Raw genomic sequence first — 21409 nt, 5'->3', positions numbered from 1 at the left:
GCACAGCCCAGGGCGGGTTGGGAGGGTGGGGGGCGGCGGCTCTGGACCTTGGAGACGCAGGACCCAGACCGGAGGGCACCCCCGGCGCCGAACGGGACACATTTCCCCGAGCTAAGATATCCGAGCTCACGCGGGGGCCCCTGGACCGGCCAATCCAGCGTAGATAGCCTAAGCTTGCGGAGGGGAAAAGATAAGACGCCCCCATCCTCTCAGCTCTGCATTCTCCCAAAGCAGCCCGGATCCCTGAGCTTAGAGCTGCCAGCGAGGCTTCCAACCCGCTGCTTGCCACCACCTCCCAGGTTGTTGGTGGCTCGGGGCGAGCCTGGCGGTGCGGGGGAAACGAAGGGCTCGAATGGCGCCGCGACTCCCCGGGAAAAGCTGGCGGGCAAGCGGGGCGGGGAAGGAAGCACCGGGGCGCGGGCTGGGCCCCCCTCGCTGCTTGCCTCCGCCCCCTCCATTCCGCACTGGTCGGGGTGAGGGGAGGGGGGACGGGGGGAGCCGCGCTGACGTCACTGCGGGCCGTGCCCGCCCGAGAAGGCGGCGCTGGGAGCCGCTCAGAGCCGGGAGAAGCCGCGCGCCGCCAGGAGCCCCCGCACCGCCGCTACCGGGCCCGCCTCCCGCGGCTCTCGGCCGTGCGTGCGCCGGGGCAGGGGCGCCCGGAGAGCGGCCGGAGCCGGGCCTGAGCCCGGGGAAGCGCCAGATCAGGGGCACGGAGCCGCCGTCCCCGCAGCCGCCCCACCCCCGCCGCTGCCTCGCGGGCCCCCCGGCCCCCTTCCCGGTCCGTAAGTGCTGCTGCCTGCTGTGTCTCGGTGAGGCTGGGGAGCGGGGGCTAGGGCTCGAGGGCGGGTGCCTCAGCTAGGGCAGCGTCAGGGAGCTGGTCTGGACTGGGAGAGGGGCTGGAGCGTCCCTGCTTGGCCCCCTTGGGCAGCACGGGCGGCTCGGGGCTTCCCGCTGCCGCCTGGCGGGGTGACGGGTGCGCTCTGACTGCGGGTGGAGGGCAGGGCTCGGCTCTGGGGCCTGACACACCATCCCCAGCAAATCGTCAAGGCCAAGGTCAAGGGTCGTGGGGCAGTGGGAAGCGTCCAGGGGCGAGGACTTTGGGGATGCAGAATGGGGAGGGGCACAGGGCCAGATGGAAGTTGTGGGACTGGAGAAAGGTTTAGCAGGAAGGAGGGCGCTTCCAAAGTGAGGTTCCCGGGAGCGCTCGGCCGCCCCTTCCCCGCCTCTGCCCCTGACTCTCCTCTTCCTTCTTATCCCCTCCCCCACAAAAAGCACCCCAGAAAGTGGCTTCCTGAAGAAATGTTTTTAAAAATAATGCCACACACAGCACCCATTCTAGACAAGATTTATGGCACGCTTTTCCCCTCTGTAATGGGAAGTTGTTGGGAAATCCTCTCTGTTCTGCTCCCCCCTTCATGCCCCAGAACAGATCTCTTGGATCCGTTTGAGGGTTTCTCTGCAGCCTTCTCCAGCCCAGGCTCCAGAGAGCTTAGAGGGTGACCGTGGAGGTTGAGGCAGTGGTGAGGGCCTTCTCTGGGAGAAGCCGGAGGCGGGGGTGTCCAGGTTGGCCCCCAGCAGACAGGCAGGTGGCAGAAGCTGGGAAAGTCTCCAGGGTCAGATCATGGGAGCAGTGCATGCATCAAGAGATACAGTCTGATTCTTTGTGACTGGGAAGAAATTGAGGTGCTGGGGCTAAAAGGAGCCCCTTTTTTGAGCCCCCAAATCCTGAAGGAGGTGGATTCTTCAGCTGTGGAGAGGGAGAGGATGGAGTTTGAGAGTCTGGCTTTCAATCAAGGGACACAGTCCAGAGGGTAGGTTAGGTGGGCACTGAGGGGGGATGCCATGCAAGATTCCTTCGCAGGATGCTCAGTAGCTATGACAGCTCCTGGAGACCCCAGGGGAGGGGTGCCACTCTGCCCATGGCTTTTCAGGATGGGTGTTTCTGGGTTCCTGACCAGCCTGGGCCTCCCCGGAGCCCACCTCTTGGATGCCTAAGCTTCAGCTTCTGAGGAAAGGGAGGCCAGGCGTGAAAGCCAGAGAGGGCACCACAGCCCAGCTGACCACGTGTACATGAAGGGGGGCGTGGAGGCCCCAGGGGCCCTGGGTGCAGGAAGCAGGGTCCATTTGAGCTAATCTGGTGCTGGACTTCCAGACTCCAGACAATGGGAAGATCAGCTGCATCAAAGATTGGGCCTGAGCAAGGAGCAAGGGAGGGAGGGAGGGAGCCATGGAGAAAGGGTACTCAGGACTTAGCCAGCTTGTGACCGGAGACCCTGTCTCCTAATTAAAGCCCAGAGGGGCTCCAGAAAGGAGTGCTAGTTCCAGGCTGAATGTCAGGTGCAGTGGCTGCATTTGCCTGGACTGGAGCTTGGAAAGCTCCATTGGTCTCATGATCCGGGTCTGGATCAGGGCAAGTCTGGTATACCAGGGGCCCCTGCCCAGGGCTGTTGGCTAGAGTCAGAACTGCCCCCTCTCCTTCCATTGAGCCCCTTAACTCACTGCATCCTGGAATGGGGGGCACACTCCTGTGGGTCGTCAGGGCCCCTGCACCGAGTTGTGTAACCACCAACAGGAAACAGGAACTGGGGCCAAAGCCAGCTCATAACCCAAGCACCTGAGGTTGCCAATGGGCACAAGAGCAAGAGTTCTTGTGTACACGTGTGCGTGCATGGGCAAGGTATCTGCCACTTGCCTGAGGCCAGTGGCGAGATGGGTTTTGGGCCAAGTGTGCATGTGTGGGTTGCAGGTTGTGTGAACCTGAAGGTGTACAGGGCAGACATGTGGCTGCAGTAGGAATGGGCACTTCTGTAGACACAGGCCAGGGGTTCCCAGGAACCTCTCTGTCCTGCGGTGGAGGTTTGAATATGAAAAATGGAGTCTCAGGCTCTCAGTGGAGATGCCTAGGAGAGAAACCTCCTCTTGAGGAGCCACCTGCCACTGGAGCTCTCTTTCCAGCTGCCGTTCCTTTGCCCTAGTAGATGCTGGCACCCGCTGAGCTCCAGTTTGGGACTCTGGGGAGGAGGCCGAGGAGGTTTGGGACAAATGAAGCAGTGGCAAGAGAGGCTCGGCCGGCGCCTCTCAGCACCATGGCCAGGGCCCAGCACCACCACTGGCGCTGTGGTCTCAGCACCCAGCACTCAGATCCAGTGCATGGTTTGCCATACCTGAGGGCCTGCAGGCCAAGGCCAGGGGCTTGGGGTAGGACAAAGAGCATAGGACCCAAACTCAGTCCAATGTGCAGAGGAGGGAGCAATCGGAGCCAGGGCTGATCGAGTTCTCCCCATTCAGGCTTGGAATTGGCCTGCCACCCTCAGCTGGTGGTGCCCGGCCCACACAGTGCACCTCTGCCCGGCCTCAACCTGGACCATTTCCTGGGCCCCTGTCTCAGCTGTGTGTGGACGCTGGCCACCAGCCCTCAGAGACCTCCAGCCGGTCCTGACCCACCAGAGCATCCTCTCCCTATGGCCAGCCGACGCTTTCGCCATGGCCTCCTTCCTGGGAGTGAGGCTGTAATGGCCGGGTGCTGGAGGTGGAGACGGAGGGCTTGCTGATTCCGGGACAGTCCCACTCAAACAGGGCGTGGGAGCCTCCCTAGCCAGCCTCACCTGCTCTTCACCAAGGGACTCAGTTTCCCAAAAAGGGTAGCAGAGATGGGGCCCTGATGACAGTGTCCTCCCACATCTGAACTGAATCCAGATCGAGCTTTTAATTCTTTCTCCCAGAGCCCCCACCCGCCCTCAGCTTGCCGGTCGGGCTTCTGGCGCCGCCGTGTTACCGTGAGCCTCGCTGAGGAGCCATTTTGTGCAGCATCCTGCTTAAATCACAGTCCGAGGGGCTCCTTCCTCGCTCTCTCCCTCCTCGCTCCCTCTCCCCCCTCCCTCTCTCGCAGGTGAACCGTGCTTCTCCACCCCTTCCCGCCTCCGCAGCCCCACCCGGGGTGGCCCAGAAGGACGAGGAGGCCACCCCCACACACACCCAGAAAGGGAGACAGTGCAGGTTCCTGGAGCTGCAGGAGGAAGGAGGCAAGGGGCGCCTCCCAATTATGGTAATCCTTTGGAATTAACTGTCTCGGGCCCAAATTCGGGTGGCTCCTTCCCCAGGGCTGCTGCTGGCCTCTCTCCATTTCTCCACCGTTGCTGCTCTGTCTAGCTCCTGTGTGCCTTCTGGAAAAAGGGATGTGTATGCAAAATGGGATTTGGAGGGAGATATGTAAATGATGGGCCTGGTCTGGCACAAGCTGGCTGGGATGGGAGTGGGATGCAGACGGCCCTGGATTTAGGGTCAGGATGAAAATAGAACATACCTGAGACAAGCGGTGGGGCAACAGGCACTTGACGCAGTTGGGAACCGGACACACGGAGATGTGTCATTTTTAGAGGAGAAAGGGAAATTTAGAAAAATCATGAAATCCTTTCCAAACCATCCTTTTTCGCCCTCTTTGGAAAGAAGGCAAATCTCCAGATTTGCCTGGCCCAGACTGTCTCAGTGCCCCAGGCCCCACCAGAATGGATCCTGAGGCGTACCTCTGTCCAGCCCCACCGTGCTCTGCGCAGACCGAAGCAGTGGGAGTCTCTGGGCAGAGAAAACCTGTGTGTGTTGACCGCTGAAAGCCGGGAATTAACCGGACCACTCTGCTGCCGAATCTGGCCCTAGCTCTTGGACTGAAATTTTTTTTCTGAGGGGCATCTGGGAGCAAAGATAGTGCATTTTTCATATTTAATCCTTTGCTTCCCATGGATGGCGGGTGGGGGAAGGTGGATCCCAGCGCCCAAGGCTGGAGGGTCGCCACAGCATCAAGAAGGAAGGGGGTAATGGCTGGGGTGAGCAAAAAGGGGCGCCCATGGGCCACTTACCACTGGAAAGCTGCAGTGGGGCCTCCAGTTCTGCTGTCAGGCTCACTCGGGGGTGATTCCGGGAGATCCAGGGTGGCAGCCCTTTTCCCCGGTGGAGCCACAGGCAGCGAGTGGGCCAGGTGTGTGCTGAGAGCCCTGGAAGGAGGGCCGAGGCACGGCTTTGTGCTTTGATTTTTCTGTGGAACGTGAATTTAACCAGCAGCCAGTTCGGGCCTAGGACATCTCCAGGGGGCCGGGCACAATCGCTGGTACCTTCCTAGCCGCGCTGAGAGAGGAGGGACCGAGCAGCCTGGTACTGAGCGTCAGGGCCTGAGTGTAGCATAGCTCGGGAACTTCTGCATGCCAGGCGCTATGGGTGGGACACCGACCCGCATGCACCAGGATACTTAATTCCTTCCTCCACTCTCAGTTCCCGCGCGTGGGCTGGGTTTACTGCAAGGTGCTGGGCGTGGGGAGAGAAAGAGGGAAGTTAAAGGTGAAACGGCTCCTATTTCTCGGCTCTTGGCCTCCCAAGTGCTCACTTGGCCACCCTGGAGAGACCCTCACCACGCCCCAAGGCGCGCATCCCCAAACCTCCTCACCGGAGCTCCCTAACTGTGATGTCCGTGGTGGCTGCCAGGCTCCCTGGGGCTTGGGGGAAGGCAGAGGAGCTTGGGGGAAAGGCCAGACGGTGCGCACCCAGGCGCGCAGCCCTAACGCTTTTGAGAGCAGCGCGGGTGCTCCCCTGCCCTCAGGGAGGAGAAGCCGTGAACGCCGAGGCCATTGTAAGGCTGGGTGGTGCGGAGCGCGGGAAGGGGGCTGGGATTTGAATGGGAGCCTGTGATTGGCCGATCCCTGGCCTGACGTCACTTCCCCGCGGGGCGATTAGCCTGCAAGAGGAGGGCTGGTGGTCCAGTGCGCCGGGGGCGGCCGGGGTTCCCGGGGCTGCAGAGGCGCGCGGCGCGGGGCCCTCGGTGCGCCCCGGGAAGCCGTCGGAGCGGGCAGCCGGCGCCGGCGCCCGGGCGCACAGAGCGGGAAGCCGGGGAGCAACGCGCCAGGAGGGCAGAGGAGGGAGGGAACTGGGCGGGGGCTGCCGGCCTTGGTTGTGGGAGTCAGGGTGTCTGTGTGTCTGTCGGTCCCCCCTGGCTCTCGGCGTGCACCCGGGGCTCCCAGAGCGGCGCCCGCTCCGGTGCCCGCGCCCGGCGGGCAGCGGCACGTGGGGCCCACGGCGCGGCAGCGGCGGTGGCGAAGGGAGGCCCGTTTCTCTCTTTGGTTATCTAGCTGTATGAGTGCCACAGAGCCGTCATAAAGCTAGATAACCGAAAGTAGAAATGACTCTCACAACTTCGTGCGAGTGCCCGCCCCGTCGGCCGCCCGGCCCGCGCGGGCCAGAGGAACCCGGAGGAGCCCAGCGCCCGCCCAGAGGACTCCAGCCCGGCGGAGCGGCCGCGCCCGGACCAGGTACCTGACCTCGGCTCTCTCTCTCTGGGGACACTTTCCGTACCCTGGAGGAACTTGCCGGCTTTGCCCCTACTCCTCCTCTTCCCCCACCCCCACCCCACCGCATCCCTCAGCGGCGGGGCAGGAACCCCAAACTGGAGCGCGCCGAGGGAAGGGAGGGGCATGGGGTTGCAGAGGGGTCGCTAGTGAGGAAGGCGCCAGCCTTCGCCTTCACCCCATAAATCAGGCTGGAACAATCCTCTCCCGGAGCTGCGGACGGGGATTTTGGGATGCAAATGCGGTGGGAGAGAGACAGCGGCCGGTAGGGGGTGGGGATGGGGGGAAGTGAAGGGGTGGGCAGGAGGCTGCCCCGCCGCTAACAATGCGGCCTTTATCGAATTATTCTACGAGTCAGCCCCTGAACGCCATTAGCATACGGCTTGGGGGTTGCCGGAGCTTCGCCCCTCCGTGAGGTCAAGTTCTTGATAATTTGATCACTTTTCACGGGCTCTGGCAGCTGCCTTTGTGTGCAGTTGGGGGGTCTGTGTGCAGCGTGAAGCGGAGCAGAACTGGCGAGGAGTGCGCTCAATGGCTAGGGGCCGGGGTGGGGGCCTCCCTCCCCGACGGGCCGGCCCTGCCCTGCATACAAACCAAGCGCCGGCGGGCGGGCGGACGGGCGGTGGGAGGGACCGAGCCCAACCCCACCACCTCTGCGCCAGCCCAGGCCTGGCCGCTCCGCTGGCGCCTCCTTAACTTCCCCGAGTGGTTAAGGTGCGGAAAGGCTCCCAGTGCCCCCTCCCCCTCTCTCCCCCCTCCTCCCCAAGTCGCAACATAAGATGTATTACAATGTCTAGCAAATAAAAAAGCAATTGGGGCAAATCTGCATTCCGTTCCCATGGCAACCCTATGCAGCACACCCGGCCACTCAGGCTCCGAGTCCCTCGGAGCTGGGGCGTGGGGAGTGGGATGCCCCCTGCTCACTGCGTGGAGGTCTGGGTCCCACGCAGCACCCAGCGCTGGGGTTCCTCTTGAGGTCCTTTTCTGCCTCCTGGTCACTCCCCTCCCTGACATGTCACCTTGTCCTGAAACTCAGGGCTTCCCAGGAAGCTTGGGGAACTGCTTGGGCTCCTGGGGATGCGTGGCTTTAGAGCCCTCCATGTCTCAGGGAAGAAAGAATCCAATGTGCGTTCAGACGCCCTGATGGTTTGGGGAGCTTTCTAAGTATGTGAGCCTGTGAGTGCTGTGACAGACAGGGTGTAAGGGATGGCAGCCACCACCCAGACACAGCCCCCATCCCTTTTCCCTTTCCTACACAAGGAAACAGATCTGGAGGCCTGAAGTGACTCTTCCGGGGTCACAGCTCAGAAGTGCAGAGCTGGGCTCGGGCCACCTTATTCCCATCTCGGTCCACCTCCTCCTTCCTCAGAGCCTCTCCCTCAGTTATTTATAAGGCCCACGTTCGCAGCCCCTATCAGAAGCTGACCAGTCCTCTCTCAATAATAGAAATCTTTCCATTTTCATTCCTTCAAGCGTTGTTGTTTTTTTGGCCTTTGTGTTACAAAATTATTTTGGAAATAGGTTATATGTGTAAAAGGCAAAAATTCTAACTGTACAAAAGGGAAATCCCTTGGCCCTGGGGAGAGAAACTGAGGCTCGGGTGTATGGTGGAGAGAGACTTTTCACTGTATCAGCTTTTGAATTTTGAACCATGTGAATGTGTTAGCTATTGAAAATAAAATTAAAATAAGAAAACAGAAGCCCAGGCAGGGAAAGTCAGTTGCCCTCCCTCTGTCCCCAGTTCTCTGCCCCAGAGATAATTATCTGGTACAAGGTTTTCGTGGATCCTGTGTACCCCCCCCCCATTTTTAAAGGTGAGTCTCCCTTTTTGCTTACGAGAGGCTGGCAAAGGGTGACTAGTGTGTTTCAGGATCCACGAGCCATGAGCAGCATCCCCTGGGTGGCCCTCCCTTTCCAGCGCACCTGGGAGCCTGTGCGCTGATGGTGACCTCATTTCGGAGGAAACCGGAGCAGCTCTTCCCACCCCATGGCCCTGTTCTCCCTTCCTAGCCAGCTGGCCATGGGCCCTGGGCTTCCATCTCAGCTTCCCACCATCCCTATCCTTTTGCTATTTTGCAACAACTAGTCCTTCTATTAGCCCGGTGGCTTTGCAGCCTCACAGCTGTGTCTACACAGTTCAAATGAGTTCTTGGGGGGGGTTTTGCTTTTGTTTTAAACACTGGGGTTCCCAAACCATCTGGGCAGTCCTAAAACCTGGCTGTGGGGGAGAAGGAGTCTGCGAGGGGGAGAATGCAGTTTTCTTTCCGCTTTCTACGAAAATCCCTTGATGCAAACCTCCCGGGTCAGGGAAAGGATCGCGGTGGCCGGGCTTCGGCGGGCAGAGAGCGCCAGAATCCTAATCTCCCAGACCCTACCCCACACGCACCAGAGCGGCCCTTGGAGAGAGGCCACCCCGCCCGATTTTTGCCTCAAGGCATGGATGCCCGCCCCTAATTTAGCCTTGTTCAAATCCCCTCTGGACACTTGAAGCTCGAGGCCCACACTCAAAATTGGTGCCTCCTCTCATCAGACCTCTTCTGGCTTGCCCGGCCCTGGGGGAGCCGGCCTGGCCTTGGGCCTCCTCAGCGCTTCTTCCCGTGCCCCACGGAGGTCTTCCTCTGGCCTCCTCTGGCCACTCGGCTCCCGTGTTTGGGCTTCTCTTTTGTGGCAAGTTTGCCCTGCCTCCCCTTCCTTCCCTCCCCCCTTCCAAAAAGGCTTTGGGGAGCCTGAGAACGCAATGGAAGCTGCGGCTTAGAAGCCAGAATTGGTTGGGATCTCCAAGATGCTCTTCACTCAACCCCTTTCATATGACATCTGGAAATAGCGAGCTCAGTAAGGCCCAATGGCTCGCCAAAGGTCGCACAGCAAGGCATTGGTGGGGCAGGGATCGGGGCAGCCCCCGTGGCCAGTGAAGCACAAGGGCTGCCTTCTCACCGGTCCAGGAACTCCCCACCCTGAACGACTGTAGGACCAGGCGGGTCTCTGCCCCGGCGAATGGAAAGCTGGCATCCCCCGGCGCCGCCGAAAATCCGGCTGCGGCGCGGCCAGAGGCCTCATCCAGGCCGGTCAGGGAGCGCTCCGCGGCCGCGGTCCCACCTCCGGGGAAATGGGACCGGAGCGCGGAGGGCGCGAGGCCGGGAGGCCTCCCAGGGCCCAGCCGCGACGCTGAAAAGCATGCAGGGTCGGAATTAGGCGCTCATTTAGCGAGCGTTACTAATCCGAAGTTACAGCGCTAATTCCCTGATCCGGCCGCTCCCACACGCAGCGCTGGGATGAGAGGCGCGGCCGCCGCCCCGCCCCGCCCCACACCCCGGCCGCCCGCCCCGCGCCCTCGGGTCCGCCGGCCCCGGGCTAATCCGCCCGCCCGGCCGAGCGTGCCGGGGGCGGGTCCAGCCGGCTGGGGTGTGCCGGCCGCTAAGTCCAGGTCCGGGCGAGGCAGGCAGGGGTCAGCCCTGGACCCCGGGGCAGCCCCAGCGGGATGTATGCGCCCTCCAGGACCCAGGCGGCGCGGTCAAGAAAACCACCCGGATTTCTCCAACCCGGCTATGCGCACCCACAGCAGCGGCGCCATTTTAATAGCCTTCATTTCCCCCTTGGCACCTCTCTCTCCCGCGTGTGTGTCGGGGTGTCTCTGTCCCCCATCCCGCCTTGACTTTAGACCCCCTCCGTCAGCCTGGATACAGTGACCAATCAGCTCTGTCCTAGGGTGGGATGCGCGTCACCATGGCGACGGCCAGGGCGCCCTGGCAGTGCCGCCCATCGCAGAGGGCAAGTCTTCGCTCCGCCTGGACGGCTGTGAAGGGGAGGTGGCGACGGTAGGGGGTTGGAGTAGCCTGTGGCGTGTCACCCCCATTCCACCTAGGGTCACTTCAGCTGGAGTCTGGCAGGGGGAGAATGGACGATGTGGGCAGGGCCTTCACAGAGACCTGGGTTCCTCCAGGAGTTGCTCTTGCAGGAGTTTTCAAATTTCCCCAGGTCGTACTCCCCTCTGTCGTTCTCATCTTGGTCCAAAGGGCCATGTTGGTCTCTCTCTCATCCTCTTCTCTCTCTCTTCCTGAGAATGGTGTTCAGGAGCTCTTAGAAGTCACCCCCCAAACTGCCTTGCTCTTAAGTGCTGTGATTTGGGGCAAGTCACTTCCCAGCTCTGAGTCTTAGTTGTCTCATCTGTAAGATGGGTGTGCATAACCCTGGGGTGCAGGATCACCGGGGAAAGCGTGGAGGGCACAGTGGGTGCCCTATCAATGTTAGAGCTCCTTTCCCCTTAGCAGGCAGGGCAGACTACTGGGGGCAGAACTCAGAACTTGGGGGTGTCCTTTCTGTCTGGGGAGCCAAGTTTGGGTGTCTCATGGCTTCCTAGAGCCAGCTTTTCATCTCTCCTCCAGACAGCTGGGAACCGGAGAGGACGGAAAGGTTTTTAAAAATAGAGCCAGGGTGGGGGCTGTGGCTGGAACAAAACCTTGGTCAGTGGCTCTGAGAATGGGCCGCTGCGGCTTGCATAGCGCTGGCTCCTTCCTTCCAGGCCGGTCCGGCTTAAGCACCACTTTAAGTGGTCAGGCATTCACTGGCCAGGCCCTCACGGCAATTGAGCCGCAGGGGTTTGAAAAGAGGGCCAGGGCCTCAATGACAGGACCTTGGGCCAGGCTAATTGGTTTTGGTTCAAGGGGATACTGGATTTGTGAAAAGCTCCGAGCTGCCTTTCCCACGCCAGAGCCAGGCCACAGCTTTAAGGAGAAGGGTTTGAGGAGCGTGGGGCCAGGCAAGGAAGCTGGGAGCCAGGTGCCTCCAGCTGATGATCTTGTTCTAATGGGCAAGACGTTCCTCTGCTTGGAGCGTGGGGAGTTGTTATAAGGCACTTTGTGGGTGCAGGCAGGTCCTATCAGCCTCTTACACACCTGTGTGGCTGTCCCAAGAAAGGGGCCCCCTCTTCTGAGACTTTGGTGCGCCTTAGTTGTGGAACACCCTCGCTTTTTCCCTCTGTATCATCCAGTAAGAGAAACCAGCAATTGCCGAGTTACTAGTTCTTTCCCCCTGAGCTGGACCACGCCTGAGCTTTTAGACTCTTTCCTGAGGCGGGCAGTGCAGTTGGTCCCAAGATAACCCACTTCTGTCTCTTGAAATGTCCCTAACCCACGCTGGGCACGGGCAAACAAGGAGGAGATGAGAAACACGCAGCCTCAAGGTACTTTTTATTTATTTTTAAGATAAAGGGTCAACCATTTCTTTGCATTCAAAAATTAAGCATTAATTGTGTTACGACAAGTCTATCATTATTGTAGATAATATTAATGCAAATGCTTTGGAGCGTGTTATCTTGAGATGTGCCAGATATCTGAGTATTTGGACCAAATGATTGCACATTCGTGTATATAATGTACCCATTCTTGGGGTGTGTGTGTGTGTGTATATATATATATATATATATATATGGTCTCTATACCAAATCATACACTTATGTGACAATCAGTTATATTAAGGATGGCAGCAGGGTTAGGGGGAGCTATAAAAAGATAAGTCCCATTTAAAATGATGTTACATCGGGGCTGGCCCCGTGGCTGAGCGGTTAAGTTCGCGCACTCCGCTGCAGGCGGCCCAGTGTTTCGTTGGTTCGAATCCTGGGTGCGGACATGACACTGCTCATCAAACCACGCTGAGGCAGCGTCCCACATGCCACAACTAGAAGGACCCACAACAAAGAATATACAACTATGTACCTGGGGGCTTTGGGGAGAAAAAGGGAAAAAAAAATCATTTAAAATGATGTTACATCGACTGAGACCTGTTTTTCATGGTTCCTTGTGTGTTGAAGGGCGCATTCCCAAGTAATCACCAGCCAGAGAAGCCTCCTCCCCTTTTTATCAGCTCCCACATTTTCCACAGTGTTTGCCCACTTGAGGCATATAAGTAGGAAAAAGGTACTTTGAAGAGATAGAGAACTCTGGGTATCACATTTTCCATTTTTATTTCAATTTTTAATTGCCCAGAGCCTAATTTCTTTGGGCCTCTGCTGATTTGCACATTCGAGATTCATGTGTAAATATGCATGTGGTACGTGTGCACGCCTGGGCCTCCTTATCACAAAGTGTGCTCTCTCGGTCTTTAAATACACACAATCCACGTCAACGCACAATTATGGGCTTGAGTATTTGCCTCTTCTCCAGAATCGGGTTAATTTTCCCTTCGCTAATCCTCAAACCCATTAAGTTGCCCCCACACACAAAAAATTGCCGACCCTACCACAGACCAGCGGTCCCACCCCACTCCTGCAGCCGGCAGCTCTCCAGGCGGGTGCTGGAGTGAAGTTTCCTATTAGGCAGACTTCATTAATGTTACCAAATATACCCCAGCACATTCACTCGTCTACTATGAAGTATTATCATAAATAATTAAAATTAAACTGCACTTGTCAAAATAAATGAACAAAGTAGAGTTAGTGACGTCTCTGCCTTGATTTGCCTGCCCTGGGTTTGCTTATTCACTAATTTGCAGAAAAGAAGAAAGAAGGAGAGAGAGGAGGAAAGAAAGCACAGCAGCGGCCGTGGGAAGGGGAGAGGGGACGTGGAGAGAAAGGAGAGAGAGGAAACCTCTTGGTCGTCTGCCCTTGGGGTCCCATCATTAGGGCGCTCTGGGAGGCTGTAATGCGGTCACTAATGTCAGCTCATAATGAATATTGAGGTGTGGATGTGGAAGGGGGATTTCTTTGTTTACTGAGGAATGGCCCTGAGAATGGGGAAGAGGATTGCCTTTGGGGATTAAGGAGTGGGCTTTGTTTTTATGAAGGGCCTTACTCCTTTTCTGAAGTTTTCTGCAGCTAATTGATTCAGTTCAGATGTTCCTTTGCCCCACCCGGCCGGCCGAGGCCCTGTGTTTGCGAGATGCGCACAGCCCCACTTCCCCATCTGCTCTGGTCCTTTCCTCTACTGTGACCCTGGAAAGGGTGTGAACCCTCCCATCAAGGAGATCACAGGCTATGGAGAAATCGGTCAGGGGCCGAGACCTTTGTATGCATCTGTGTGTGCTACACAGACACATACGTACCATGTCCATATGTATGATTAGAAGCATAATCTACATACGGAAACAGATCATAGGTGTACAGTTCTATGGGTTCTGACAAATGCATTTACACCCATGTAACCAACACTCAAGATAGACAGCATTTCCCTCACTCCAGAAACTTCCCTCCTGGCTCTTCCCAGTCAATCCCCGCCTACCCCCTTTCCATGTCTCCTCCCATGAATTAGTTCAACTATCTAGAGTTTCATATACATGGACAAGGAATATACACCAGGAGTTTTTCTTTTTAAGAATTTATTTCAGGCCTGGAGGGAGCATTGTCCTTGGAGGCCTGGCTAAGCCAGTGTTCAGGAGATTTCGTGGTCATGGTTGCATTGGACTTGTGTTAAACACCTTCCCCTTGGATGGGGCCAGAAGTCAGACCTGTAATTAGGATTTTTGGGGAGGGGGCTGGTTTGGGCTGGTCTTCCGCCAGGACGGCCCTGTTCTCACCCTGGTCCTGCTAATGAGCCAGGTGACAGGTGAGCCTTGCACATTCCAACTTGCCTCCCATCAGAGGCACCCAGGAGCCGGCTAGGAGCTATTAATGGAAGGTGCTGGCTTTGTGCTAATTAAAACTTCCTTCCAGCTTCCATCTGCATAGGCACTGAGCCCCTCACTGGTCAGCCTCTCCCGGCCATCACCTTTTAACCTCGTTTTTTTGTCCCCCTCCCCCCATGAATTAGCGGGTGCTGAGTGGAGCTGCTCGCCTCTGTCTCTGGCCAAACCCCAGTTCTTTGTGTGTTGCAGGAATGCACAGGGTGGCATTTCTCCAGCCTCTTCTGTCTCCTTAGGGGGCAGCTGGACTGCAAGTTGGGAAGGGGGCTCGGCACCACAGCATCCTCCTAGCTAGGCTGGTCGGCTGGTCTCACACCATCGACTTGGGTTTATTTTGAAAAGGACCTCTCTCCTGTGCCCTCCACAGAGTGTGACTTCAGACCCTTGTCCCCTCCATGTCCCCCATTCCTGGTGCCTCCCAAGTCGAGTTGTACCCACCCCATCTCAACATTCAGCTGCCATCTTTGCCATCTCGGGCAGCCCAGGGGAGGGGGCTGTCACCCTGGCCCTCTTCTGAAAGCCCAAACTTTTTTTTTTTCATTTTGCCTTTTATTTCTTTCACCTCAGGCCCAATGAACATAATTTTTTAATGGAAGTTGTCTCTTAAAGAGATTTCATTAAAAAAAAACTACTAACGTCACATTAACGTCATTTAAAGAAAAAGCGCCTCCCAGCTTGGAGGTTCGAGGAGTTAACAGCTTCCTGCCTGGTGATCATTGGGATGAAATCTCTTGCAGGGAACCAGAGAGAGAGGGGCATTTCCTCGCCACGCTCCTCTTTGTAGCTCCCTAATCCCCTCAGGTCTCCATTGGGGTTGAGAGTAAAAATATCACGCCCTCCGCGCCCCTCTATCTCATTTTCTCCTGCTTGAATTGTCCTGATAATAATACAGGTCACCCACTTCTTTAACAGTGTAGACTGGGGTTTTAAAAATCAAGAGTGGATTACTGGCTGCCATGAGGCTTTGCCAGGTACCCCCAACGTTCTGGACCCAGGCTAAAGAGGGTGGCAATGCCTCTGGGGTGCCCAGGAGGCCTGCAGAAATTCCCTGCAGGAGGACTGGCTCGCCTCTGTGACCTTTTCGGCCCCGAGGGGTGACAATTCCTGAGCTGCGGCACTGGGGTGGAAGACCCAGGACTATCCCAGGCTGGGTTAACAAGCCAGCAATCCAAACCCCAGAAAGGCAGCAGCTGGCGGCCGGGGAGGGATGCCCACGCCTGGGAGGCAGGCCGTTCTGGCATGCTTTGGCTGTTACAACTCAGAGTATCCTTAACAAGTCACATCATCTCTCTGGGCTTCTGTTTCCCCATCTGTGAAATGGGGATAATAGTATCCCCACCTTCAGGGGTCACATGAGAATTAAGTAAAATGTACAAGTGCCTGGCATACAGTGGGCGCTGAGCAAATGATAGCTCTTTCTCCAGGCTGCGGCAGGGGGTGCACGGGAATGTCTGGATCTGAGGTTGAAACGTCCACCCGCAGGAGACAAAGCGCCAGGAAACGGCCAGTCTCATGGAAGAGCTGACCAGCCACCTTCCTGCCCCAGTGCCTGCCATGCCCACTGGGCTGAGGCCGGAACTGGGAGACGAATCGGGACTCCAAGGAGCGCCCCGTCGGGGGAGAGTCGGAGAGGGTGTCGAGTTCCAGGCTTGGCTGGCTGGGGAGGGAGATGAATAAGTGTCTTCAGAGATTCGAAGGGAGCAGGATCCGGACAGACTTGCCCGGTGAAGAGGGCGCCGCCAGGAGGCCATGCGCGCTCCGGTTCGGCATTTCCAGCAGTTAGGCTTGGGGAGAATCGCCTGGGTCCCGGCTCTGGCAGAGTCCGGGTCTCTCACGAGCAGCGCTGTCCGGGAAGCCAGGGTCGTCCTGGGGCGGTCGCTGGCAGGCTCTCCGAGATGCGCGGGACCCTGGGCGCATGGAAGTGCCCCACTTCCCGGGTGGTTGGATGCCTGGCCCGCTGGTGGGTAAGGAGCTCCGGGCAGGAGGGAACCTCCCTTAGCCAGGCTTCCCTCGGGCATCCTGGGCGGGCGATACCGAGGCGGGAGAGCGCCCAGCAGCCGCGCCGGGCTGTGGTCGTGACCTGGAGGACACGTGTGTCCCCATCCCCACCTTCCAGTGGACCGCGGCGCGCGTCTGGGCGGGCGTGGGGGGCCCCTGATGTGTCTTTTCTGTTTTACAGCTACTCCCCTGCAGGCGCCTCTCTCCTCGGTGCCCTCTTGTCGGGCACGAATTCGCCGTCTGCACCCGTCCGTTCGTCAGTTCGTAGGAGGGCGCGCGGGAGGAAAGGTGAGTGGCCACAGCCAGGGTGTGGGCCTGCAGCCCGCCTCTGCCCTGGGGGTCTCAAGAGCGGGCTCGCGGGAGATTCCAGGATCCCGTCGGTGAGTGGCTGGGTTTTTACCTGGCTCACCAGACAAGCGCCCCTCCTCCCCAGGCCCTGCTGCAGTCTCCTCCTTCCCCGAAGCCCAGGAAAACGGCGTGAATAATACACCTACTGGCTGTTGTGCTTTGAGATACAATCCGGCAGAGCACGGCGCGTAGCACACAGTAGGAGCCAAGTAAATGGCAGCTCTGACGGTTCTGGCCTCCAACGCGGCTTCTTGGACACCCGGCTCTCCCCGTTGGCGTCCTGGGGAGCCCGAGGTGCGCAGTGGCCAGAGCCTTACCCGTCCGCTGGGGATGGCACAGCCGGCCCTGATCGGGGGATCCCGAGAAGGGCTCCGGGCCTGGGCCCGCGCCCCAACTCTCCGGGCTGCGGAAGCAGTACGGCAATCCTTGTTGAGCACGCACACATTCACACCTCGCGTGCACCAGGGCCCTGTAGGGCCCGCGGCCTTCGGACCCAGAGGTGCCCGCGGGCCAGAGGGCGCGGGCGCGCGCCGGCGGGGCGCCCGGGGCCGGCCGAGGGCGGAGGGGCGCGCCGACAGCCCGGGCCGAGGCCCCCTGCCCTGTGCCCGGCTCGGGCGGGCGCGCGGCGGGGCCGGGAGGCCATTTTGAGCGAGCGAGGAGCTGCCGCAAGATGGCTGCGTGGGCACGAGGTAGGTGGCGGCGCCGCCGGGCCCAGCCCCTCCTCGCGCCCGGCCCCCGCGCGGCCCAAGGAGCGGAACGCGCACAGCCCGCCGGGTCCCCGCCGCCCGCCCCGCCCGCCGTCGGCTGCCGCGCTCCAGCCCCGGGCCGCTCCGGGCGCTCGGGCCGCGCGTCGCGGCTGCTGCGGGGACAGGGGCCGGGGCGCGGCCCGCCGTCTGTCGTCCTCCTGGACCGCAGGCGCTGCGCACTCTCGTGATGTCCGCGCAGTGTCGGGCGCGTGGCTGAGCCCGCTTTTTCTTTACGCCGCGAGGCCTGAGTGCCGAGCAGGCCGGGGCGCCCTTCCCGGCCCGGGGAGTCCCGAGCGCAAGGATGGCAGAGGGCCGGCCATGGGCAGGGGCCTGGCTGGTGTGGTTGGGGCTGGGGACCCGCCTGGAGGCTCCACGCGCGTCCGCCCGTGCTGCTGTGGTCAGTTGCGGAGGAAGCAGCCCCCGTCGGGCAGCAGCTTTGAGCTCGCCCCCTCCAGGCCACAGCCCGAGAGTCAGAACTGTGGCTCTTCCTGGTCCCCGCTTCCATCCGGGCGAATAATTTAAGCCTGTCGTGGCTGTTGTTCTGATCGCCCCAGTTGGCCCGCCGCTGGCCCCAAGGCTGGTCCTACACATATGCCTGTGTTGAGACTGACCAAGAAATTCGGGTAATGTTTGTTCCGTTTATCGAGGCCCGCTCTGTGCCTAGCACTTAACATGCATTCGAGCCTCAGCTTGACAGGTAGGGCGATGACTCCCTATTTGTGACTTTGGTCACAGCTAGGATGTGGCAGAGCCAGGATGTGGATTCGAGGCTGTCCTTCTCAGAGCCTGAGCTCAACCACAGGCTTGCATATGCGTACATACACAGAAACGCTGGGATCTGTCACCACTGTGGTCTCATCTGCCCCCAGGTGCCAAGCCTGTCCTGAATTCAAGCCTCTGTCCCCACACAGCCCACCTCACATACGAGGGCTCTCCTGTCACCCCTCCCCCCCACCTCCTGGCCTAAAATAGATGTTGTGATTTAATACTGTGGTTATTCTGAGCCTCCTGGCAGCCAAGACAAAGACGAAAATATGATGGTTTATAACTTTGTTCAGAAAGGGAAATTGATCAAGATTTTTAGAGATAGGAACATTTTCTCCTCCACCATCTTTGTAGAAAATTTAGAGCTTGGTGATTATGTAGGTCAACTGCTCATGTCACAGATGAGGTACCAGGCCCAGAGAGGTTAAGTGGTTTTCCCCGAGGTCATAAAGTTCGCTAGTGGAGCAAGGGCTGGGACCCAGGGGTCCCGATTCGTAGTCCAATTTCCATCCTCTTGTGAGCAGACTCTGGTGGGTGTCTCAACAACGGTTTAGCTGTGTTTAGCGACCCCTCCATCCCACACTGTCAGCTCCTCAGACGCACGTGCTGTCTTGTTCCTTTCTTTGTCCCCAGTTCCCAGTGCTGGGCTGGGCTGCTCACTGCAGGTGTGTGTCAATATTGGATAAACGAGGGAGCAGTTCCCTCTTAGAGGCTAAGCCTCTGGTTCTGAGGAGGTCGGAGCGGTGGTGGACATAGGTTCTGGCTTCAGTTCTGTGGAGGGACTTTGTGTTTTGAATGTTGCCCCCCTGAGCCCATGAACTCCCTAAGCCGCTCTCTTATGGCGAGTGGTGTGGGCTGGGTGGCGTATTTCCCCTTTTGGCAGTGGTCCGGCTCCTAACTGCCCTATGGCATTGTTGGACCTCACCGGAAGTGGTCATTTCTCTCTGGAGGGACCGTGTTGCCAGTGAGACCTGAGTGTCCCTTTATGTCAACTAAGGAACTAAGTCCCTTTATGTGAACTCAATTGCACTGGCACAGTTGCTGTGAGACCTGGTGGACCTTTTGTCCCCTTTGGGTGCAGGGCCAGCCGTTCTGTGCCTGCCCAGGTTTGGTTCCTGTGGCTTAAGTACCAATCACAGAATGTGGCTCGTCATATCCCCACAACTTAGATTAGCACATTTTCTTGGCTCCCAAAGGTAGCCTTTGAACCCTGGCATGGTACCTGTAGGTGCTGAATCAATTTAGTGAGCCTGCCACGGACCGGATTCTCTGGCAATTTGTATGGGAAAGTTGTCGTCCCTGTGTGTGTGCTGGGGGTCTGCTTCTTGGGGAGGAGCCCCTGGTGGCGGAAAGGCTCCATCAGGTCCTGGCTGAGTCCTGGCCGTTGTCTTTGGGTAGGCTGTGCCCAGGCAAAGCGGGGTGGGGAGCTGAGGCCAGTTCACATCTAAAGCCCCAGCTGGGGAAGAAAAACAGGGTTCGGTTCCCCAGATTAGTTACTATGTACGAGGATTAAAGGCCCCAGATAATGGCTGGCCTCTCCCCTCCTCCGTGCCAAGGGAAGACATGTAAATACAGCCGCACGCCAGCTTAGGCAGTAGATGTGTATAAATCGAATTTAGCAAATCAGATCATGGTTTAAATGCACTATTTAAAGCAGTCCTGCAGTGAAGCCTTTTACAAAGGGAATAATCATTTTGTGATGCTAATCATCAGCCTCCAATTTATCTCCTTTGTAAGTTCAGATGTTGGTGCACTGGGTGTCCTGAAATTGGGGCGCTCTTGTGTAGGGCCCGGGTGATGGCTGTCTGCCTTCCTTTTCTGACCTCTCATTTTAAACGGGTACATGTCCTTGTCCTCACTGGGGGCCTCAGGATGCTTGTCACTTAGCCTGATAGTTCTCATCCATCCTACTCATCTTTTTATAATCTGATAGAGCCCACCATTCAGCTGCTCCTGGCTCCTTTTCTGAGATTTTTCGCCCTTCCTGGGCAGAGATATAAGCCCTGCTGTTCTCAGGGTATTGGAACCAACTCCCTCTCTGATCTGAACCTTCTTTTGTTTCCCTGAGCTTCTGGTACCTCTGGTGCTGATCATAAAGAAGATCTTAGAGTCGACTGGACACACGTCAGCCTCTGAATTTAGTAGGTGAATGAAATGCAGGCGCCCACTGGCTGAATAGGCACTGTCCAGAATATTCTCCCCATTCACAGCAAAATAACTGAGGCCTGGATGTCACAGTGACTTTTCCCACAAGTGAAAATCGGGACTCAAAGGAGAACCTGTCTCCTATTGCTATAAAAGTGTTTTATACACTGAGCTATAGTGCCTTCCTTCGCAGAGAAAATGTAATCAGAGACCATCTGGGTGGGAGAGAAAGAATGAAGGGAAAGAGATGGGTCCGAGTGGAATAAAGGAAGTGGGCAGGAAGCTGGGGGGCCGCGAGGAGCCTGACCTTGCTTGGCTCACAGGCCCTGATATAGTGTCTTTGTCAATGCTGCCACTATTGGCGCGTTCCTTGGTAATTATGACTGTGTGTTGGCATGGCGACTCGGAGCAAGAAGACTGGAGGCGCTGGGTAAATGCACGACTTGTTCTTGCCTTCTAAAGCAGAGAGGAGCTTTTGTGGGTAGTTCCTCCAGGGAGACGCGGTAGAAAATTCACCAGGCCCAGTGCTGGAGCGTGGGTGCCTACAGCCCATAGGAGCCAGGTGGCCCTGATCGGGGTGGCACGCGCGAGGTCCTCATGCAGACTTGCCTCCAGGGCAGAGGTCTCCCAGAAGCTCCCTCCCGTTCCCTTCTGTTGGTCTTTGTTCCTGAGCTTGTGATGTGCAAGGATGTCCATTTCTACGCCTCTCCAGGTTGCCTGTTTCAAATAGGTTCATGTTGCAGTCCCCCTGAATTTGACTTATTGTAAAATGGTCTATTCCAGAGGCCACGAGTATTTACTGGGAGGCTGAAAGGAAAGGCCGATGGGCCCAGCTGAAGGGCTGGAGTTTGGGGCTTCCCTTTCGATCCTGGTGTCCTCTCCTTAGACACTTGGGCCACATCCTCATCTGAAAATGGGGGAGAGTACTGGAGTCACGAGTCGTGCTGTCTGGTCTGTTGACCACTGTTGATCTCATGAGAGGCGGTCAGTGTGACGTGCTGAAATGATAATATTGGGTTAAGTAAAATATACTATTAAAATTTGTTTTATCTGTTCCTTCTTTTTAATGTGGCTTCTAGAAAATTGAAAATTATCCACGTAGCTCCTATTTTCCTTGGTCTAGACTAGAGAATCAAGACCCCTTCCAGCCCTGATGCCCAGTAACTACTCCTGACCTATGCCTGGAAGGCCTCTGGCCACATAGGGCTCTGTATCAAGGGCCGTGGAAAGTCCGGCTGATGGTGCATAGAGATGCTCAGGCCTTATGGGCCTTTAGGGGTGCCTGGTGCAGCCCCATAGATGGGAGTTACCCCTCAGTCCTTCCAGGCAGAATCCTGCATCTGAAAAACAGGGCAGCATCCTGTTTTTCAGCTTTTAGGATGGGGGAAGAGAGCCAGTGGGCAATCCCAGAGGAGTCTTAGGATGGAGGTTTAGCAGTGCCCCATGGAGAATGGGGCACAGATGTAG

At 57.8% G+C, this 21409-nt stretch overlaps 1 protein-coding gene across 19 annotated transcripts in view; it reads left to right on the top strand.

The window, feature by feature from the left end:
- Nucleotides 1–21409, top strand: part of LOC102149743 (uncharacterized) — a 34249-nt gene that overhangs the window by 491 nt on the left and 12349 nt on the right. For 5 of the 19 annotated variants that reach the window (XR_011438505.1, XR_011438507.1, XM_070266666.1 and 2 more), the window contains exons 1-3: nt 11036–11508; nt 15365–15904; nt 16120–16226. Coding sequence is in view for 10 of the 19 variants with exons in the window: in XM_070266666.1 (XP_070122767.1) it covers nt 15690–15904; nt 16120–16226 (322 nt within the window). In the remaining 9 variants the exon portion in view is untranslated. Of the gene's footprint in view, nt 1–3908; nt 4046–11035; nt 11509–15193; nt 16227–21409 lie in introns of those variants that run through there. The other 14 variants (XR_011438497.1, XR_011438496.1, XM_070266687.1 and 11 more) reach the window with 11 other exon arrangements.

This window comes from Equus caballus, chromosome 1 (genome assembly GCF_041296265.1).
Source record: "Equus caballus isolate H_3958 breed thoroughbred chromosome 1, TB-T2T, whole genome shotgun sequence".
NCBI lineage: Eukaryota > Metazoa > Chordata > Mammalia > Perissodactyla > Equidae > Equus > Equus caballus.
This window is presented reverse-complemented; position numbering and strand designations above follow the sequence as displayed.